This window comes from Cyprinus carpio, chromosome B18, assembly GCF_018340385.1.
Source record: "Cyprinus carpio isolate SPL01 chromosome B18, ASM1834038v1, whole genome shotgun sequence".
Classification (NCBI taxonomy): domain Eukaryota; kingdom Metazoa; phylum Chordata; class Actinopteri; order Cypriniformes; family Cyprinidae; genus Cyprinus; species Cyprinus carpio.
Genome location: NC_056614.1, coordinates 77,100 through 100,441, shown reverse-complemented (window position 1 = coordinate 100,441; position 23,342 = coordinate 77,100). Strand labels below are relative to the sequence as shown.

At 38.3% G+C, this 23,342-nt stretch overlaps 2 protein-coding genes across 6 annotated transcripts in view; one reads left to right on the top strand and one right to left on the bottom strand.

Moving 5' to 3' along the window:
• Nucleotides 1–5,827, bottom strand: part of tspan4a (tetraspanin 4a) — a 61,796-nt gene extending 55,969 nt beyond the window's left edge. The window contains exons 1-3 of one of the 5 annotated variants that reach the window (XM_042743446.1): nt 5,696–5,827; nt 5,454–5,599; nt 794–873 (exon numbers count right to left, since the gene is read on the bottom strand). In XM_042743446.1, coding sequence (XP_042599380.1) covers nt 794–856 — 63 coding nt within the window. In that variant the 5' untranslated portion in view covers nt 857–873; nt 5,454–5,599; nt 5,696–5,827. Of the gene's footprint in view, nt 1–793; nt 2,598–4,583; nt 4,817–5,453 lie in introns of those variants that run through there. The other 4 variants (XM_042743448.1, XM_042743445.1, XM_042743447.1 and 1 more) reach the window with 4 other exon arrangements.
• Nucleotides 5,828–9,891: 4,064 nt separating this feature from the next.
• On the top strand, nt 9,892–22,454 carry taldo1 (transaldolase 1). The gene is made up of 8 exons (XM_042743399.1): nt 9,892–10,060; nt 16,005–16,128; nt 16,205–16,312; nt 17,500–17,631; nt 17,806–17,981; nt 21,308–21,505; nt 21,584–21,729; nt 22,025–22,454. The coding sequence occupies exons 1-8, from the start codon at nt 9,964–9,966 to the stop codon at nt 22,055–22,057; spliced, it is 1,014 nt and encodes a 337-aa protein (XP_042599333.1). The 5' UTR covers nt 9,892–9,963; the 3' UTR covers nt 22,058–22,454.
• The last annotated feature ends 888 nt before the right edge of the window (nt 22,455–23,342 follow it).

The window sequence follows — 23,342 nt, the reverse complement described above, 5'->3', positions numbered from 1 at the left end:
ATTTAGTATGGGTCACCATACTTTGCTGTATGTCTCGTCACTTTTTTTTTTAACACTTTTGTATTTTCCCATATTAACTATTGCAATGCCTTGTTGGTCGGGGTTTCAAATCCTACTCTAAACAAATTGCAGGACATGCAAAACTCGGCTGCTAGAATCCTAACTGAACTAGTATGAGATCATATCACTCCTATCTTGGAGTCCTTGCATTACCTACCTGTTAGGTTTAGGGTAGATTTTAAAATCCTGATGATTACTTTTAAGGTTTTGCATGGTCTGGTACCTCAATATTTGTCTGAGCTTTTAAATCGATATGATCTTCGCTCATCTGCAACTGGTCTGTTAACTCTTCTGTCAACCTGTTTAAGATCAATGGGAGATCAGCCTTTTTTGTTTCGCTAGCTCCAAAACTATGGGACTCCTTACCTACTGAGAAAAATCAAGTGAAATCTCTTAGCATTTTTAAACCTCACCTTAAAACTTGTTTCAATTTTTGGTGTTAATTCTATGTTATTTGATTTTTTAGTGTTTTGAATGAATGTTTTCTTTTCTTGCTTATTTTATAATCTTCATATGATGTACTTTGTTGTTTTACTTGTGTATGTAAAGCACTTTGAGATGTAACATTCAAAGGCACTATAGGAAATTAAGATTTTTTATTATGATTCAGGTTTTGGACGACATGAATAAATACTGAACTGACTTAGTGAACTATTTCTTTAATATTCTCCCTCAAGCAGAGCCATTTGAACAGAATAAGAGCAGAGATGAAATGTAGAGGAATCAGACTCACCCAGAAGAGCAGATTGAAGAAAACCATCCCGTATCTCAGGGCCCTCAGGCAGCCCTCGGCCATCCTGCAGCGCCGCAGCTCTAGAAGAAAGATGAAGGACAGGTCGAGGTAAAACACTACATATTTCCGGCCCTGTGCGGTGGTGTAGCTGGCTGTAGCTTTCTTTGAGCCCGGTGTGGTACGAAGGCCGAAGACGAAGGGCGAGCTGTGGTACTCGTACTCCCCGCTGTAGCGCAGAGGCGGCGAGCCCTTGCTGTCCAGAGAGGGACTCCGGCGGTACGGGGTTTCATCTGTACTTGAGCGACGCATTTTTGGTTTGGGGCCCGGGGCCGGGGCCGCAGCCCGGACCCCCAGGGGCCAAATGATCCCCACTTTTACAAGACTGAAGTCACAAAGTAAGAAAAGTGATAAGATGGCAAGTTGGAAAGCACAAGCCCACAACCCTTACAGCATGGCCATTATTATTTATTTATTGATGAGTTGGGGTATACAGTTTTTAAATAGAAGTCAGCGGTCTTTGGTCTGCAAGGCAAACGTTAGGAAGTGTAGCGATAAAGTCACCCACAGTCCTTAGCAGTCTAATCACTTTAAACTGCAGATTCAATATCTTTCAGATGCACTTCAGTAATTTCCTGCAATGCAATTAATCCTTTCTTGAGCCTCAATCAATGGCATATGTGCTCTAATGATGCTTCATTAGGGAAGATGTCTCACCACAATGATGCATAGCAGTTAACCTCTTTACAACCATGCATTTAACCCGATTCATTTCTGACAAGTGCATGCTGGCACTCATGCCTCTGGCCTCCTGGCAAATAAACAACCCTTGTCCTGTTGGACATCTACTAGGGGAGCAATGAGAAGTCCTGCTCACGGCTGGACCATGCAAAAAAATCCAGTATTTTCTTGACCTCCAAATCATCTGAAGGTTTCCCAGACAGCATGAATGAACAGATGAATACAGATGAACAAACACGCTTTATAATACACAGAGGCTTGTCCTGCTTTGCCAGTCAAGGTTTCAGTCTTCAGTTTTGCCCCAGTGCATCATCTCTTCATCCTGTCCCTTATCCTGCTTCTCATTTTCTGGCAAACCTACAGTCAGTTTCTCTCCTTAAATTCGACATCCCTTATCCATACCGCTTCTTGATGCTTCTTCCTCTACCTCTGCGTCTTTGTTCCTCTCGGCTGTGAATGTTTTCTTCAGGATTCAGAGGTCCGACCGAGTGTTAACAGCTTCACTCCTTCGACCCTCTTCTGTCCTCCGCTGCGTCAAGTGCTGCTCGTTCCAGGTATAAAGCAGAGACTGATCCTCACGGGATGAAAAACCCAACAGCTACCGCAGAACAGCATCCACACCGCCCCGTCTCTCTGTGTCTCTCCTGATTATTCCTGTGCTCATACACCCCCTCAAACACACACACACTCACACACACGTTCTGAATGCACAGTCTCTCGCCTCTCTCTTTCTCCAGTAACTGTCGCACAAATCATTCAGACTCCGGCCACGCCTCCTCACTGCTCATCCAATCATCTTCCGCTGCTCGCCATCTTCCTTCAACACAGCTTCTCTGTATCTCACATCTTCTCTTATCTAGTGATTACAGCAGTGTGATGCAGAATATCTCCTCTGCAACACACTCTTTCATTTCTGGTTCTTCACCTCTCCTGCTCCTCCTGCTGTTTTCCTGTTTTTCTCTTGTATTCATGAGCTGCTGGGGTGTATCAGCATGAAACACGCTCGCTGACATTCATCACGATTAGAGTGAATGTCAGTGTGCCTTTGTTTTGATACTGTGATGCACAAATAACATCTCATAATTAAGATTCCTCTGACTGCAGGATGCATCTGAGTGAGCTAATTAACCCGCTAACAAAAAGGTTCAGTATATCAGAGCTCATTTGAATCAGTTCCTTCAACATATTTCTTCTTCTAAAAACATATCGTTATATCTTTAGTGTTTTCTTCTTATATTCCAAGGTGTTTGTGTTAAACAAATTAATACAAAACTACTAGTACAAAGCAGAAGCATTCAGTTGTGCTGTTGTCAGCCCACAGTGTTATAGTGTGCATTTATATTAACATTATCTGTCAAAATATTGTGATATAAAATATATTCTGTGCATTAGGTCTTGCAGTGCAAAGGTTTGTGAAAGTCTCATCTGCTCCTGTTAAACGCTTTTATTCCCAACTCACATGAATGCAGCCAACCTCATTAGCAGAGAGTCTCTCTAAACCTCAGTAATCCAGCCGTCATTATCAGCAGCACCGCTGTCTCTCTCTGCTCACATCTTCTGATCTAATCTAACCCTGTCTAATCAATGCAATAGTGCATGTATTTTAGAGGACTATACATTCATCTGATTTGATTTAAAAACACATATGCAATCAAATGCAGGCAAACAATGAGTAGAATTTTTAGAATTAATGATTCCTTAATTTCTCATTCCCTTAAATAAAGCAAGGTACCAGGGCTCGCATTCAGCTTTTCTATCTACTAGGATAAAACATCAAGTCCAAAAATTATTTAGCCTATATATATATATTTACAATATATTAAAATTATTAGCAAAATGTGACACAGCATTATAAAATCAATGTTATAGTGATAAATTTTTTTTAAATTATACACATTACATGACTGAATAAGATCCGCATTGATTACACCACCCTGCATCATATTTACTGAATGAAATCCAGTAATTATTGGAGTGTTCATTCTAAAATTATTGCCTGCTTTGCTGGAGCATATCACATTTCCTCACAAAATATGATATATTTCATAGGAGTTTTCCTGTCAACAACAATTAGCAAGGTGAAGAAGTCTTATATTCTCCCTTAATCAGCAGAAAAAACTGCCACAAAGACTTGATTCCTGTGCCAGATTACAACTCTCACACGTTTCAATCATTCTGAAGACATAATTTTTATGTCTAATCATTTCAAGGTTTGAATTATGGCCAGAAATCAGATGTTTTCTGATAAATTTGTGGAGGGTTTACTGCAAACAGCCACAGAAAATGACAGCTTTTATGAAAAAGCTTTTTTATTTAAAAACTTGTGTCTGAGTAAAGTTCTTTAACAATAAATAATGTATTTGAATGTGTTTTCTTTTTCACTCCTTTGCAAACTTTTATATGCTCAGCAGATTTTAGTTCAAGACGCAGACCTGTGTTATTTTTAAGTCCTATACGGTTTATTTTTGGAACCCTCCCCATTTAAATATCATGTTATATTGAAATCTGTTTAATAAACATTAATTTGAATATGTAGTATTCTATCTATTATGATCATCATGATTATATTGAATATCCTAATAATACACAGAGCTGTGAAAAAGCACTGCATTACTGTATCACATACGCCTCGCGGCGTAAATCTACTGCACACGGACATCATCGTTATCTTCCTGATGAAAGACTGTGATGAAAATAAGCAGCCAGATCTTCTGAAGAAAAACAATACGTTTGAAACACTCTCTGTGCGGCTGTTTCAGTGCGATGTATAACTTGATATTGCGGCAAAGATTTTGCAAACAATTATCACAATATTATAAATTATTAAAAAATATGTTTTAGTAATTAACCAGTAGTAAGTAAATCCACTGTAACTGAAATAAAGTGTTTTACTGTGAGAAGCTAGAAGAAAAGAGTAGTAATAGCAATAGTGTCTGATGTTTTGAAATGTGATTTTAGCAGATATTAGATTCAAAGATATTAGTTTAAATGATTGTCTAACAGCATTCACTATCTGAACTGAACAAAACAACAGATTTTCTATATTACTCACCTGTGCAGCTGCTGTACTGTCTTATGACTTGGATCTCAGAAGCTGCTGTTTTTCTCCATGCTGTGTTTATTGGTAAAGTCGAGTGTGTTTCTCGTGTGTTTCATCGCTCTGGTTCTGGTCAGACTCGGGGAGGGACCAACGACAGGCATCTCAAGAATGCTGTTCTTCTATTTTTATACTCTGCGTAGACTAGAATATGGGTTTTGCTCTCATTTTTGCCTTCAAAAATCTCACTGCAATAAAAATAAGCTGAAATGAACTTGAACATGAGTTCGTCACAGTGTTGAGGCTTGGTGTTCATGTAGTGAAAATTAAAAGCATTTATTGTTTGGATATGCGTCCCTAATAAGAAGATGCATCTAGATTGCTTTAGAGACGAGACAAACAAGTATTTCTTTCAATCAACTGAAATAAACCCTTTGAAACATAATTCACCACATGGAAAGACTGGCATTAGTGTCATCTGCTGGTCAAACACACATGCTTCTAGAGTCACAGTACTAAACCTCAGTATATTCTGTCTTCTAACTATCACCACTAACATTTGACAACACAGTTTAGCTGTTTTATTAGTTGAACGTGTGCTGAACAGAATTCTGATTAAATCTCTGATTAAAAATCCATTATTTGAATCATTCTGATATTATATTGATGGATTATGATGAAATAGCTGCATATCGTTGGTTCACCGCGGAATCAGTAAACAGTGTTTAAGTGATGATTAATGGTTTGGTGTGATAGCGATGAAGCACAACGCTCAAATCTCACGATGTACACGCAGAAGCACTGCTTATCTATATTACAAACTGTTATTGTTATGGACTTATATTATAATAGATTACAGTTAGAGTTGCCTGAAATTATGTTTACCTTAATTACTCCCGTGTCGAACAGTCGGTTTCTTCAATAAATGAAATGTTTAGTAAAAATCATGCGAGTTTTCTCTGTTTATTCGGTGAAGTGTCGCTGTCTCCCTCTGGCGGTGGGGCCGGGCGCGGCTTCTTCTTCTTCTTCCTCTTGAGTAAGAGAGAGAAATATGTTTGGCCTGCGCTAATTTCAAATAATGTGGCATGAAAATTCAAACGCAGAATGAGAAAGCGACATTAGCTTACATTGTGTCTACACCGGACACGAGAGGCACGGCGTGACGCAACAGAAAACAATAGAACTTATAATCAGTGACGCGGTCTACACTGATGCGCGCAGCTCGCGCGACAGAACTCTGCTGACTCGATCCATTCATGACGCGCTGACACAAAGTTCAGATGATGTGCAATGCTTTGTCGCGTTCGGTGTAGATAAGATGTGACAGCAAAAACATTGCGAGTGTTAAGTAAAGAAAAGTGGACACTGAAAATATTTCAAATGTGAATGGACTGAACAGTTTTGAGAGAGTGAGTGATATTATGTTTTTATGGATGTTAGTTCGCAGTGAGTTCACAGTTTTAACGTAAGTTTGCTTTAGCCTAATTTATTTTCAAGATCTGAGGTAAAATATCTATTGTTGCTTTCACTATCGCTATAAGATCACGTAAAATAATATTCAAACTCACATTAGACACTTTTAACATTGAATACAGCACATAATCATTACCTGAGATTATCACTGTCATATTTTGTATGTTGTTCCTGCCCCCCTGAATGCTGACAGAGGAGCAGGAACAGATGATTTGCACGGCAGACATGGAGATCCAGATTTTTTGTTTATTTGTTTTTAATATTCATCAGTCAAAGTTCTTCTGTATCTAAATGCAAAAATGTTCATAATCGTTTGAATAAAATAGACTACTGGGGACAAAATCTGAATATTTATCTTTTGACCATCTTTTGATCATTTTAACAAAAGCAACGATAATATAATAATTGTAATTTTATATATATATATATATATATATATATATATATATATATATATATATATATATATATATATATATATATATATATATATTTTTTTTTTTTTTTTTTCTTTTTTTTTCATGACTATGTCCTGGACAGATCAATCTGACGTGACACAGTTTCTTTATCATTTCCCTCTATTCTGTTCTATTGGGTGTTGATTGAGCGCAGTATGACCAAATCTAAGTCTTAATATTATGCTTCACTTCTGTTATTTCTCCTTTACCAACAGTTCTTTTTTCATCTTCTCATGTATTGTTTAAAGGGGTCATGATATGAGAAATAAAATTTGCTGTGATCTTTCTGCATATAAGAGAACTTTATACCATTAAAACATCCTGCAAGTTTCACAGCTTAAATGTTGTTTTCATGTGTTTAGTTTAAACAGCTCGGTCAGGTCTTTGTACAGATATCAGAAGGATCCCAGCGTAAGGAACAAGTGGATAGTTTATTTTAATGGCATCCCAGATCATGTTGGAGGATTTTATTTTGTAATCGTGGCACAGTGGAGAGTCACAAAGAAACATTTGTTGAAAGATAAAGTGGAACTAGATCTGACTGCAGCTGCATCACAAACCATAAGTACATGATTTCATAATGCTTTGTCTGGAAATGACCATTTTATATCGATCATGTTGTCAGAACTCACACACTATAGCAATTCTCTTTTTCTGGGTTTTTAACGGTGGCTGGCACCAACACAAATAGGTGCGGCTTTATGCTGTGGCGCCCGGGGAGCAGTTGGGGGTTCGGTGCCTTGCTCCAGGGCACCTATTAGGGTATGTCCCAAAATCCTTCAAACTGGCTGTTATTAAGCCTCTCATCAAAAAACCACAACTTGACCCCAAAGAACTAGTTAATTATAGACCGATCTCGAATCTCCCTTTTCTTTCAAAGATACTAGAAAAGGTAGTATCCTCACAATTATATTCCTTCTTAGAGAAAAATGGCATCTGTGAGGATTTCCAGTCAGGATTTAGACCGTATCATAGTACTGAGACTCCTCTCCTTAGAGTTACAAATGACCTGCTCTTATCATCTGATCGTGGTTGTATCTCTCTATTAGTGCTATTGGATCTTAGTGCTGCGTTCGACACTATTGACCACACTATTCTTTTGCATAGACTAGAACACTTTGTTGGCATTAATGGAAGTGCATTAGCATGGTTCAAATCGTACTTATCTGACCGCCATCAGTTAATAGCAGTGAATGAAAAGGTATCATATCGATCACAAGTGCAGCATGGAGTACCGCAAGGTTCAGTACTAGGGCTGTTACTCTTCACGCTTTACATGTTACCCTTGGGAGATATCATCAGGAAACACGGTGTTAGCTTTCACTGTTATGCTGATGATACTCAGCTCTATATTTCATCGCGGCCCGGTGAAACCATACCTATTTGAAAAACTAACGGAATGCATAGTCGATATAAAAAACTGGATGACGAGTAATATCCTAAAAAAAAAAACATAAATATTTAAAATAAATAAATAAATAAATCATAAGTATCGCGATATTTTGTTTGGCGATACTGTATCGATTCTCAAAAATGGAATATCGATATTTAAAATAAATAAATAAATAAATCATACAAGATTTATAGCAGTTGTTTAGTTTTGAGTTTATATCCCGGCTGCTAGAAGGCAGTCTTCGTCTCTGAACAAATCCTGAGTGACAGGATATACTGGCATTAAGGCACGCTACTAATGTTAGCGTTAATATAGTTCGCTGATAGTAATAGAGGAGGAAAGAATCGTCCCAGTTTTTTCTTTAGGAATCATGTAAGCACTTTATTTTTTTTTGGGCTTTTTGTAGTAACGTCCACTCCGGGACTGTGGCGTGGGTGCTGCATCGGTTCTGCTGAGCGCGTCCCGTGTGAAGAGAAGCTGTGAGAAGAGAAGTGTGAAGAGAAGAGGGCGCAGCGGGTGGTAGGGTCGCCGCGCAGCTGCAGCTTTCTCTCATTTTGGGGGCGGTTTGTGTAGTTGGGGCGGTGCTCGTGTCATGGTCGTGTCAAATCCTGTGAAATCCACATGGAAAGGTTCAACATCTGTATTTATTTTATTGTTTGTGAACCTTGGTGTTTCCTTTAGGAATCATGTAAGCACTTTATTTTTTTATTGATATTGAGCAGATGTAATTATTTTGTTCAGATCAAAATGTTATGACATTGTATGTTACAATTGCAAACTTAAACTGTGAACCTTGGGGAAGTCGTGGCCTAATGGTTAAAGAGTCGGATTTGCAATCGAAGGGTTGTGAGTTCGAGTCTCGAGTCGGCAGGAATTGTAGGTGGGGGGAGTGCATGTACAGCGCTCTCTCCACCTTCAATACCACGACTGAGGTGCCCTTGAGCAAGGCACCGAACCCCCAACTGCTCCCCGGGCGCCACAGCATAAATGATACCCACTGCTCCGGGTGTGTGTTCACAGTGTGTGTGTGTTCACTGCTCCGGGTGTGTGTTCACGGAGTGTGTGTGCACTTTGGATGGGTTAAAAGCAGAGCACGAATTCAGAGTATGGGTCACCATACTTGGCTGTATGTCACGTCACTTTTTTTAAAGCAGGGTCTAAATATATATATGGTCTTTTTAATAAAATACATTTTATACGTATTATACATTTAACTAAAGGATCCTGGAAGCACTTTATTTTTTCCCCTTTACTCAAACTGCACAAAAAGTGTTTCAATAACGCTGAATGTTACAGGGACTGATTATTGCAAATGCAGATCCCACTGTGTTCTGGTTAAATCATTTTTATTTATTTATTTATTGCTAAGGTTTGCATATGGTGGTGTGTTCTTAATGACAGCTATCCTAAAAATATATCCTATTCCTAAAATAAGAAATATTCCAATATATCGCCTTGCTTACAGTATCGCAGTGTATCACAACATATCGTATCGCAACCCCTGTATCGTGATATGTATCGTATCGCCTGATTCTTGGCAACACACAACAGTATTTAGACCAGGAGCAATTGCAATTCAGATATCTTAAACTATAATTGTGACTAGCCGAAATTGAATTAGAGATATCTATAATTACATTTGCGGATGTATGTCGCATCTATTGAAGATATCTATAAAGTAATTACAGATATCTTAAATGGAGTTTTGACTAGTCAAATCATATTTAAAGATATCTCTAATCCGATTTATTACTAGTGCAATTATAATTGCAGATATCTCTTACTGTCATTGTGACTAGTCGAATTATTATTATGACTCGTCAACATACAATTGTTCCTATCTTAAATTATATTTATGGATAGTCAAACCAAAGGGTTAAATGCTAAAACGCCTTGCGGTAGAGTGTGAGGTGTGTGGCTCCAGCCCTCCGTCAATGGGTGTGACGCGATGACGTCACGAGCCGTGACTCCGCCCCACGCAGGCGCGCTCTCCCGCTCTCTCTCTCTCTCTCTCGGTGCTGCTGACGGTCGTGTCTCTCGTGCGGCTATAAAAGCTCGGTTTTTCGGGATCATGTCTGTGTCACCGGACAAACGGCGAAAGATGGAGTCTGCGCTGGAGCAGATCAAGAAATACACGGTGGTGGTTGCAGACACGGGCGACTTTAACGGTAAGTTTTTTACAGATATTTCCGTTAACATTAGCAGAGTCCGTTTAAAGGGAACTTCAGAGCTGTTTATAACTGACAGCAGCGATCATAGACTCTGTTTACAGAAAACTTTCATCTTTTCTGCTAAGAAGAACGCTTGGACGTCTGTTGGTTAATGATTGCTAAAGTTAACCCGCAGTGAGGAACTGCTGCTTTCGCAATATGAGGGACGGTTCTCTACGTTTAACGTGATGCGTTAACTAGAACTGATTAAAACACGTGATCTCGGTAATTGGTTTAATCTTAACTAAATCTGGGTAAGGAAAGATAAAAAATAATAAAATAAAATAAAGTATGGAATCATGCCGAGACCCGGAAGCGAAAGGTCATTGGACGAGCGCGACTCATCTCATGAATATCAAGCGTTCTGCAGAGACAGTCCATCTGATTGGTCGAGCGGCAGATCTTAGAAAGCGGGCGATTGTCACCCGACTAATTACTGAATGCTTTGCTTATTAATAATAATCATCTTACGTGCATGGTGCTGCAGGACGTGCGAGGATTAATAAATATTTATGAATTTGGCTGATAACTTGCAGGAGGCAGTTCTGATCGCAGCACGGAGTGTTTCTCTCACTGATCTATAATCAAGTCATCTTTATTTATATAGCGCTTTAAACAAAAAAGATTGCGTCAAAGCAAATGAACAACATTAATTAGGAAAACAGTATGTCAATAATGCAGAATGACAGTTAAAGGCAGTTCATCATTGAATTCAGTGATGTCATCATGCAGCTCAGTTCAGTTTAAATAGTATCTGTGCAATAATTTGCAATCAAGTCAACGATATCACTGTAAATGAAGTGTCCCCAACTAAGCAAGCCAGAGGCGACAGCGGCAAGGAACCAAAACTCCATCAGTGAGAGAATCGAGAAAAAACCTTAGGAGAAACCAGGCTCAGTCGGGGGGTCAGTTCTCCTCTGACCAGACGAAACCAGCAGTTCAATTCCAGGCTGCAGCAAAGTCAGGTTGTGCAGAAGAATCATCTGTTTCCTGTGGTCTTGTATAATATATCAGTACACGTGAATGAAGGAATCAGATCTCACTGAAAGTGATTTAAAACACGAGAACAGCTCATCTCATAATAAATGTATTGGGTTCTAATTGCACAAAATGACCAACTCGATCACTAATATTGATGCAAAGCCTAATCTTGGCGTACACATTAATTTTGTGCAAATTCTGTCTGATTTTAGTTTGCTTGTAAAGCAGTTCTTACAGATGCCAACATGCAGACTCGACTTCATCAGCGTTTATAAGTTGCTCTTGACAGTAAGTCTTTGTAAGTCTGTCCAGGACACAGAGATAAGCTTTGGATCAAATCCAGAATCCAGAATTTCTTGTTCTATGAATGGGACGGCTGTAACATCATCAGATTGAGTTTCCTAACCCTGTCTTGTGAAACTCTGCTGTGCCAATCACTGATTTCAGTGTTTGTTTTACACAAGAAGCAAACTCCCTTCTCTGGCTTTCTGCATTGTCATGATGAAGCGGCTGATCCGATGACTAGTTCCTGAACACTGAACATATTCAGCTAGTGTTCAGCTATTGTATACTACTGTATGTGGTTTTGTTTTCAGCTGATGAATGATATCAACGGTCAATAATACATGTTCCAGACAACAAACTGCTTTGTTTCAGCAGGAAATACGTATCTGGTCTGCAGTTTTTCAATCACAGTGAATTATATACGAACTTTGATTTATAGTGAATGGAAGGGAGAAATAAATGCTTATACACTTGAATTTTCATCAGTGCTGGTACAGAGGAGTCTGTGTTGCTTCGATTTGTGGCCTTTTCTCTCAGTAGTCTTGAAGAAAGGAAAAGTCATGATGAAAGTTAAGTGTAGACTCAATCCTGTCTCAAAATATTCAGTTATTTCTATGTTAATTAGGTCTAATTAATATTATTTATAGTTATTTGAAATCGCAAGTAAGTGATTTACACTAAACTCAGTTTATTTGCAGTATGTCACGCAGAGCGCTTTAACAAACTGACAAACGTGATCTCTTCCCATCATGTTAATGATCAGATCATGAGAACATATCGGTCACACTTCTCGCAGTCACGCAGCCTGTCTCGTAACGCTCGGTTATAGTCGCGCACGGCTCCGCACTGCAAGTCTCCACGAGCGCATCTGTCAGTATGAACGAGGCATGATGCACACACACAACCTGTGTCGACTCTCGCCTGGCTCTGAGTTTAAAACAAGTGAAAATTCAGTCTAACTGCTTTGATAATTTAACCTGGATGAAATTAAACATTCAGCACATTTTCCACTTTTTCTTAAAATCCCAAATACTTAAATGAATAAATCAGCCTATGCAACCCATGTAATACTTTAATAAATGACTGAAGTAATACAGTTCTTTATTAACACGAAATAAACTAATCATTCCTGTGAAATTCAGTAATTAAGTAAATTTTGTAAAAGTAGTAATACCATAATGATATTCTCTGCTGAAAAAAACAACAGAACCCCTCCCAAAACACAATAGAAGATTTAATGGATTTAAGGGTTATAATGGGAATTATATTGGCTTTAACGTAAACTATACTGGTGTCTGTTCTAGGCATGGGCTGGTATGAGATTTTGATGGTATGATAACCTTGAGCAAAAATATCACGGTATGAAAGGGAAAGTCGTGACATTTGCCAAGTATGGGTCCAACTCTCTAACCATTAGGCCACAGCTGCCCCCTGCCGTATCACGTATCACGGTATTGTTGTTACTAGGGCTGCAAAATTAATTGAATTTCTAATCGTGATTACAATTATGGATGCCACAATTACAAATTTTTTTTTTTCTTTCTACATGTTATCTTAAGTGATTTTTCCCCATTATTTTAATTTTAGTTTTAGTATAACTTTATGATACCCTTTTTTTTTTTTTTTTTTTTTTTTTTTTTAATATAATTTAAAGAAGAAACCAATCCGATGTATAATTGACATTTAAAGCTTAATACCATAGGAAAGCAAAGTTTTTCAGTTTCAGTTTTCAGCTTGTTTATTTTCATATAAAAATACGGCATGCAGTTGCATCAAACAATGGTATAAACATTCAATGTAAAATGTGATAATCGTAATTATAAGGGAATAATCGACAATTATGATTTTTTTGTCATAATTGTGCAGCCCTAGTTGTTACAGCTCTGAAATGTGTTATTTTTAAATGACTGGGTAAAAAAAAAAAAAAAAAAAAAAACGCTGGACACAATATATTTTGTTTTTGAGCAACATACAGGATATTAGAAACAGTAGAATTGGCTCCCAGTTGAATTCAGAGTGCAGTTTAAAATTTTAGTTATCACTTATAGAGCCTGGCATGGTCAGGCACCTCTTTATATTCAGGATCTTTTACATAAACATTCACCAGGTTGGCTCTTATGGTCTTCTGGTCTGGACCTTTTAATTGTCCCTAGAACACGTCTTAAGACTAAAGGTGATCGTGCTTTTTGTACTGTGGCACAAAGGCTTTGGAACTCACTTCCATTAGCACTGAGAACTATGGGTTCGGTCAATTCTTTTAAAAAACACCTGAAGACGCATCTTTTTGAACTCACTTTTATTTAACAGCAGTGGTTTATTTGTCTTTTCATGTTTGTGAAGAGTGTTTCTGTGTGTTGTGTTATGGTAGATTTATTGTATGCATGTTTGATCCTTTTTATTAACAGATTGTAAAGCACTTTGTGACTTCTTGTCTGTGAAAGGTGCTATATAAATAAATTTTACTTACTTAATTGTTTTTTTTCTTTGATTTGTTTCCTAAAAATAAAAAAAATTAAAACTGACATTTTTATTCAACCTAAATCTGTAATTAGTTATTTTATTTTAGTTATATAATTCATATACATATCATTTATATTATTTAGTTATATAATAATCATACACATAATTTGATTTAATAATAACACAATATGAAGCAAAAACAGAATGTTCTGACAAGCTTTCTGTAATTCTACTACATGCCTGAAGAAAACAAACAGCAGAAGCTCTGAATGAGATGCAGGTTCTCTCTCTGACAGCAGGAGGCGCCTCTGGAACACAGATACAGACCAGATACAGCGTTTCCTTGGTTACCGCTGTAAACAAAGCTGCTGCTGAAACACTGCTTTAATATGAACTATACAGAGACCAGATGAAAAGAAAATACCACGTAAACTTTCCAGAAGACAGTCAGCTCCCCTCAGAAACACATTCATATAAACCCCCAAATCAGTATTGAGGATTTTCTTCCAATAGTTTGTGCATCATGAACAGTGAGTGATCTGCCTGCTACAGTATTTCTCTCTGTGTGTCCGTCTTCAGCGTCTCTGGTCTGTGTTAATGGCGTTAACAGACTTCATATTTTTACATAAATGACATTTTGGAAAATGACTGCATTGCAACGCAGTTTGTGCAAGTCCAGAGCAGAGAGCTGCAATAAAGCAAAAAATCATCCAGTTGGCGATCGTGTAAAGGCCAAAGTGTACTTCAGCCGTCCGCGCACCGTCAGCATTGTTATTTTCGTCATCAAGAGGGCTCGCGCACACCGTGGTACTGAGCATGTCGAGCTCATCCGTCTGCGCTCATCTGTAGTTCAGTATACTTTTGAAAGCTGTGTGGACCCTGCAGTGCACGAGACTGAAAGGAATGCTGAATGTGAAGTGTATCTGGGTCATCCTCCACACACGTGACTGACCGCTCGCTCGCACCAGCAGGAGGAGGAGGGGTCAGTGCTACTCTCTACACTCAGTCTGAGCGATTCCTGCTCATTCAGTCTCTGAGGAGACATGGAAGACAGAACATACCGCAGGAACGGTACAATGGAAAATATTAGTGGTTTTGAAACAGAGAAATTTTTTTTCACAAAAACCTGTCAGCGAGTGAAAAATCGGGCTAAAATCATGCAGTGTGAGCTCACCATGATTTGGGGACACTTCATTTCCAGTGATATCGTGGACTTGATTGAATGGATACTATTTAAACTGAACTGAGCTGGATGATGACGTCACTGAATTCAATGATGAACTGCCTTTAACTGAAAAATGCGTGTTTACTATTGTCCTTTTGCATTATTGACACCTGTGTGTGTGTGTGTATATATGTGTGTGTATATGTATGTGTATGTGTATGTATGTATGTATATACATACACAGGTGTTGGTCATATAATTAGAATATCATCAAAAAGTTGATTTCACTAATTCCATTCAAAAAGTGAAACTTGTATATTATATATGTTCATTACACACAGACTGATATATTTCAAATGTTTATTTCTTTTAATTTTGATGATTATAACTGACAACGAAGGAAAATACCAAGTTCAGTATCTCAGAAAATTAGAATATTGTGAAAAGGTTCAATATTGAAGACACGTGGTGCCACACTCTAATCAGTTCATTAACTCAAAACACCTGCAAAAGCCTTTAAATGGTCTCTCAGTCTAGTTCTGTAGGCTACACAATCATGGGGAAGACTGCTGACTTGAAAGTTGTCCAAAAGACGACCATTGACACCTTGCACACGGAGGGCAAGACACAAAAGGTCATTGCAAAAAAAGGCTGGCTGTTCACAGAGCTCTGTGTCCAAGCACATTAATAGAGAGGCGAAGGGAAGGAAAAGATGTGATAGAAAAAAGTGTACAAGCAATAGGGATAACCGCACCCTGGAGAGGATTGTGAAACAAAACCCATTCAAAAATGTGGGGGAGATCCACAAAGAGTGGACTGCAGCTGGAGTCAGTGCTTCAAGAACCACTACACACAGACGTATGTGAATATAATAATAAAGAACGGACACAAGCAACAGACACCTTTAACTTCTCTGATCGACATATCATTGTTCTTTATGTGACATAGAAGACTTTAAGAACACTTGAGATTGCACTCGCTGTAATTTTCCTTGTTTTCTCATCTCCGCAGCTATTGAAGAGTACAAACCGCAGGATGCCACCACCAATCCTTCTCTGATTCTGGCTGCGGCTAAAATGCCCACCTACCAGCCTCTCGTGGAGCAGGCCATCAAATACGGCATTGCTAACGGCGGGTGAGAAGACGGAGTGCACAGATGTGCTGTTCAAGAGCTTCTTAGAGGTCTAATGTGCATCTTTCTGTAACTGCAGGAGTGAGGAGGAGCAGGTGACCAATGCCATGGACAAGCTGTTTGTGATCTTCGGTTTGGAAATCCTAAAGAAGGTTCCTGGCCGGGTCTCCACTGAAGTCGATGCGAGGTAAGAGTCTACATGACCTGCTCTAGTGATGCCAGTAATCAGAGGAGCTCTGAGCAGTGATGCACAGGTGTATGTGTGTGTGGAAGGCAAAGAACCCCACTCACCCTTGCAGTGTTATTCAACACATTTCAGCAGGACAAGCAGTGTTATTAATATTAATTATGAAATTGTTAAATTGGGGTGGGGGCATATATATATTTAAGAATTTTAAAATATTTGACAATGGATTAAAAAATAAATGTCAAATAAACATACTTTAGATGACAAGGTATTTTTCACAAGTAAATAAATATTTAATAAAAATATAATTAAAAAGGAAGTAAACACTGTAACCAACAGGTCACTCAGTATTCTGGGAAGTTTGTGTGCGTTGGGAATCATATGTTTCAAATAAAGCCAGGGTAACACTCATTTTACATGCAGCACACAGTGAAAATGACATGAATATGACCGCGGGCAAATGCATAAAGTGCAGCATAATTTGAAATCACGAGTTTAAAGTTTAAAGCATTCAGTTCACGGACCGACCGTCACACAGAGAACACGCGATCATGCTGGACACACACACTTCACAAGATCTCACAGCTGGATTCAACTAAGTTTGCAAGGTTTGTGAAATTAAATGTTCATTAGTCATTCCAAGATTTGTTTAAACCATATAAATGCATATTTTAAAAAATGCGTATTTGCTTAATACTTTCTCGTTTGCCGTCAGCATTATAATGTTTGCCTTTCTATTACTAGTAATGTAAAAGCAATCATTATAACCCTTTCTGTATACATTAATTCCTTTAATCATTCTATCTGATTATAAGACAGACTTTTATCTATATTAGACAGAACTGTTAACAACGACAGTAAACAGAGGGAGAATGTGAGCACTGTGTGCTCTGCTGCTGCCGTTCTCAGCCCCGTCCAAATAAAAGTCCCGCCTCGAACACATCGGCCGAGCAGAAAAACGTATCGTCCGATGCCGATATTTGAAAAATGTGACTCTTGAGTGATCAAGAATATTCCATTCACAAAGAAGTTCTCTTTTGAATCCTCCTTCCTCATTTCCTCATCCTGAAGAGATGGAGCTGAGGCAGTGAGAGCAGGCCTTGTGTCTGCTGCTGCTCTTCTTCTTTACAGGAACATTAATGTTCATAATTGGCATTCTGAACCAGAGTTTTTGGTGTGTGTTCCAGGCTGTCCTTTGATAAAGAGGCGATGGTGTCTCGCGCCCGGAGGCTCATCTCTCTGTATGAGGAGGCAGGAGTCAGTAAGGAGCGCATCCTCATCAAACTCTCCTCCACGTGGGAGGGCATTCAGGCCGGACAGTGAGTGTGTTCACGACAAACATCTCCATTAAGATCATAAGATAATGTTCATGCATCACACATTTTCAGGTGTTGCTCCTGTTTGCTGTCATGATGAGCACAAACACCATGTGAAGCTGATTCCTTCATATGCAGCTCTTATTAATAAACTGCCTGTGTTTGGCCTTTCATCAGGGAGTTGGAGGAGAAGGACGGGATCCACTGCAACATGACTCTGCTGTTCTCGTTCGCTCAGGCTGTTGCGTGTGCCGAGGCTCACGTCACCCTCATCTCGCCCTTCGTGGGGCGTATCCTGGACTGGTACAAAGAAAACACCGACCGCAAAAACTACGAGCCCCAGGAGGATCCAGGTATGTTCTCTGATAACAGAGCTTTTCTTTTTAGCTGGAGAGAAACATTCAGCGTCTTGTGTCTGTCTTCATGAGTATTGTGAAGCGTCTTGAGTAGAACAGTTATCACACGCCGGGCGTATCATTGTGTGCTCGCCTGCTCCGGTTCAAGGCAGCAGTCCAAATCAGTCGATCTAACCTCCATACAGGAAAAACGTTCAACAAAGTGACCGCAAAGAGCTGATGTTTACCTAAAGAACAAATAGTGCAACAGCACAAATGGAGCAGGGGTGTCCAGTTCAGCTCATAAAATTTGTGAGTTCAGCTCATAAAATAAGAAATTAAATTGAAAGGCATATTCAGCTGTAAAATAAACAAATATTATACCAACAATAACATCTTTAAAAGGTTAACATTAGTGCTTTCTATCGATTAAAAAATAATCACACATTTTTTATGTAATTAATTGCATATTAAAATATTTATCATAATTTCACATTGAACCTCTGAATTAATAAAGAAATAACAAAGATGCTATATTTTAAATATGGTTTAATGGCATCTTTTTTTTTACCAAGTAGCTACTGTTAATGAAGGCCAGTATCATTGATACCAGTAATGTTACTGATATCTCTATTAAATTCATTTTCCCTCAGTTTTAGCCAATAATTATAGCCTTTCAACATTACAGTATAATTAAAAGCTATTTTTTAACACTTAATAGGCTCTGAAAAATGACTTTAAATTTAAGTGAACTTAAAAGTCTTCACATAAACTATAAATTGTATATGTATAAACTCCAAAATAAATATAAATGAATCTTTAATCAAACTTCACAAGTTAATTAGCGACTAGAGCAGTGGAGTGATTTCTCCTTTTTCTTTTGTTCTTTGATTTATATATCAGTGACAGACTTTCACTTTTAAAAGCAGCGCTGTCTCTTTAAAACCTGATGCACATGACGCGGATCTGACACACACATTCGTTTTTCTCCCAACATTTTTCAGTCATTTAGGACTCACTTAAGACTGTGTTTACGAGGTAACCCGTTTTAACATAATTGTGTGTGTTTTTTCTGCTGAAGCGGCTCAGTAGCGTATGTGGAAAATCGAACACGCATCCTTTCAAATTCCATTTCACAATCAATTTGTCCAGTCTCTGCGCTGTTTCTCACTAGAAGATATGACCGATAGCAGGGTCATTATACTCATTTAATCTAAAATTGCGGATATCTCATAATCCCCTCACATGAGCGCTTGTCGGAAACTAATTATATCAAAACAAATTCGAAACAATGGCCCGGGCCAGTGTTGCCACCTTGTGGACAAACTAATTAGAGCAAAAACAATTTGAGGCATTTGTGCGACTCTTCCCTGGGCCGGATGAAGATGATTGGCAGGCCAGATTAGGCCCGTGGGCCGCCAGTTGAATAGCCCTGATCTAAGTGACTGAAGCTGGATGTAGTTTGTGTGAAGCATCTGAGCGTCTCGAGCGGCACACGAGGCTCGGAGTGAAACAGACACCGCTTCAGTGTTTGTAGTAGGGCTGCAACTGTTGTTTTGATAAATTATCGGCCAACTAATTTATTTATTTATTTTTATTGAATAATCAGGTGGTGTTGTTTTTTTTTTTTTTTTTTTATCCTTATTTTAATTTTATTGACAAACACTCTACATGCAGCCCAATGTCCTTCAAACAAATATGCTGACTGAATGCTATGAAAACATACAGTGCTGAACAGTTTATTAGATCACCTATCATAATAGAGAAAACCCAAATATTTTGAAATCTGTAAAAAAGTTTAAATTGAAAAATGTTATTGTCATTCTATTAGGCAAATAACAAACTGAAACAACTAAATAGTATTTATTCACATAACAACAAAAATGGCCTCCTTTGCCTTCGATAACAACTTGCATGCTTGCTGACATTGTTTATACAGTCATGGCCAAAAATATCGGCACCCTTGGTAAATATGATCAAAGAAGGCTGTGAAAATTAATCTTCATTGTTAATCCTTTTGATCTTTTATTTTAAAAAATTCACAAAAATCTAACCTTTCATTGGATAAGAATTTAAGATGGGGGGGAAATATCATTATGATATTGATGTTTTTCTGAAATACACGTTGGACACAAATATTGGCACCCCTAGAAATTAAAATATCTCTGAAGTATATTCCCATTCATATTCACAATTTTGAGTACTCCAGGGTGATTATAAACATGAAATTATCCATCCAAGGCTCCCTGTTTCACAGAAATGTAAATAGGAGGGAAAACAAAGCCCAAATACCCTTAATCATCCATCACAATGAGAAAAACCAAAGAATATATGTCTGATGTGCAGCAAAAGATAAATGAGCTTCACAAATTGGTGAAGTGGCTTTGAGAAAAGAGCTAGAGCAGTGAAAATTCCCATTTCCACCATCAGGGCAATAATTAAGAATTTCTAACCAACAGAAAATGTTACAAATCTTCCAAAACATCCTATTGTCTATATCATTATAATGTGCAGTGAGAAGGAGAGTTTGAGTAGCTAAAGACTCTCCAAGGGTCACAGCTGGAGAACTGCAGAAAATAGTTGAGTCTCAGGGTCAGAAAACCTTAAAAAAACAGAACCTACATCAACACATGTTGTTTGGGAGGGTTACAAGAAAAATTCTCCTCGCTCATTAAAAAACAAATTCAGTTATCAGACACGACTCGAACTTTAAATGGGACTGGCTTCTATGGTCAGATGAAACTATGTGTACAATGAAATATACTTCTGTATTTTTGATGTTGTGGGCCTATATCTCTGCTGGAGGTCCTGGACATCTTGTTTAGACACATGGCATCATGGATTCTATCAAATACCAACAGATAAAAAAATCAATAAGTGACTGTTCTCTAACCTCATCACGCATTATAGGAGAACATTTAGAGCTGTTAATTGTGGCCAATGTGTATTAGAGAAAAACATATATTTCATAATATTTCCCCCCATTTTAAATTATTATCCAATGAAAGGTTAGATAGTTGTTGTTTGTTTTTATTTTATTTTTTTTAATAAGAGATCAAAAGGATTAACAATGCAGATTAATTTTCACAGCCTTCTTTGTTCATATTTACCAAGGGTGCCGATATTTTTGGCCACAACTATGTACTTTGACTAAAAATCACTGTGACATCTGAAAAAAAAAAATGAAAAAAAAAAAAAACACTAGCAGACCATATCACGCTTTCACTCGTCCTCGATAATAATGGATTTTATCCATTTGTTGTTGCAGCCCCAGTTTGTAGCAGACCATATCACGCTTTCACTCGTCAGTCAGCGTCTGTCTTGTGTCCCTGTCTCTCTCTCAGGTGTGCAGAGTGTCACCAAGATCTACAACTACTATAAGAAGTTCAACTACAAGACGGTGGTGATGGGCGCCTCCTTCAGGAACACGGGGGAAGTGAAGGCTCTGGCCGGCTGTGATCTGCTCACCATCTCCCCGGGGCTGCTGGGAGAGCTCAGTCAGGACCACAGCGCGGTGACCTGTTCCCTCACGCCGCAGGGAGGTGAGCATCAGCTGACACGCATCCCTCACGCTGAGCCACCCGCATCAAATGATTTCAGCAAACTGATCTCTCTTTCAGCGAAAGAGTGCGATCTGGAGCAGGTGCACCTGGATGAGAAGAGCTTCCGCTGGCTGCACAACGAGGACCGCATGGCTGTGGAGAAACTCTCCGATGGGATCCGCAAATTTGCTGCTGATGCCATCAAACTCGAGGCCATGATCAAGGTACAAAAACACATTTTTCTTTGAGTCAGAGTTTTTTGATTGTGATCATATTTGCAGAATGCAGAAATGTAATCTGAACGCTTCTGTAACTGAAGCCAGTCTGTAACTCTATTGGGTGATTTTACAGCTCCTGGACGAGGCTCAGTAATGAAACTGTAGTATTATAGCACAGTTAAACACATTGGGTTTGCCTATAAATCATATGTTGTCTTGTTTGCTGCTTTTCTGTTTGCACTTTGTTTGAGGTGATGTGCACATGCAGCTTTATTTTATTTTATTGCTCTGTTTGTTTCAGGAGAGGATGTTTAACGTGAAGAACGGCCAGTAGTGAAGCAGACAGACGCATTCGAGGACCAAACCCTTCACTCCCGCTGCACTCTCTGGGCAGAAGTGTGACTGACTGCAGTCTTAAGAAAGAATACAGTGTGCTATGTTTATAAGCCATTAATTTTAACAGGAAACTGATCCTTTGACCCTTAATTGAGTGCTCAGATTAAACTATAAACCCAGACTAACTCTTAGCAGACCAATAGACTTTGTGCTTTTACTGTAGGACCAATGGCTTTGAAGTTTACTGTAGCTTTAATCGTTTGTAATCCACTAGCTCTATCCATTTCTACAAAATTGGCATGGGAAGTGCATCAGTATTGTCTGTCCAGCCACCCACGTGTTCTGATGATGAGAAATTATTGATCTTGTACCTGTCATTAAAATCATATTTTTCAGCACAAGTGCTTCATTCCAGCTGTTAGGGTTTCTTTCTTGTTTTATTTGTTAGGTCCGTTGGCTTCTATCAGAGTATATGAACAGAAATCCACACTTTCCCTTGACTGTCTCAAGCATTTATTTTAATGTAATGCATTTTCTAGAGCCCAGTTGTGATGGTTCAGCAGTTTAAGCAATAAGTCCCAAAACACTATGCATTACAGTGATTTTACAAAACACGCCTCAGCCAATCATAATCAAAGACCAGATGTGTTGTGTTATACAGTGTTATACCATAGGAAGACTTGAAAATCAGAGTTCCTTCGCCTTTGGCCTTGAAATTGCAATAGTTTTAATACTATTATATTTACAAGGCTTAACAATGTAAGATATATGTATTGCTAGCTCATTGTGTGCTAATAAGTTTTTTGTTTTGTTTTTGTATTTTTATTTATGGCTTTTAAAATTAACACGTTAATAGTATATATTATTTTCAGTTTAAATCTGCAGTCCATTTTGCCTCTTTGTCGCCATCTCTGTTTGAAAACCTGCAATTGCACTTATTTGCAGCGCGGATGAATCTAATGTTTTGAGTTTGTGTATTATGTGTGTGGTTGTGTAGATTTAAATTTCTGTACACGCTAATCTCTAATTGTCATACAATTTGAATTTCATCTAAAGAAATTCTTTTAACCCAAAAAGCAAATTATTCTTTCTTAATACTGGTTCTCTTTAAAATGCAAACTGTGTAATTCCATCGTCTATCTGTAATCAGCTGCACATTTAAAACTGAACTATAATCTAATTTCAGTAACTTTTTTTTATAAATGCAATCCTTTTTGGATTACAATCCACCATCAAAATTATGTTTAATAATTCCTGATGCTGTTAGAAAAGGCTATAAACCA

Excerpts from the sequence above, each read along its gene's own strand:
- taldo1 (XM_042743399.1), top strand. The coding sequence starts at position 9,964 with ATGTCTGTGTCACCGGACAAACGGCGAAAGATGGAGTCTGCGCTGGAG. Across the intron at positions 17,632-17,805 it reads GAGGGCATTCAGGCCGGACA|GGAGTTGGAGGAGAAGGACG; the intron begins GTGAGTGTGTTC and ends GCCTTTCATCAG. Across the intron at positions 21,730-22,024 it reads AACTCGAGGCCATGATCAAG|GAGAGGATGTTTAACGTGAA; the intron begins GTACAAAAACAC and ends TGTTTGTTTCAG.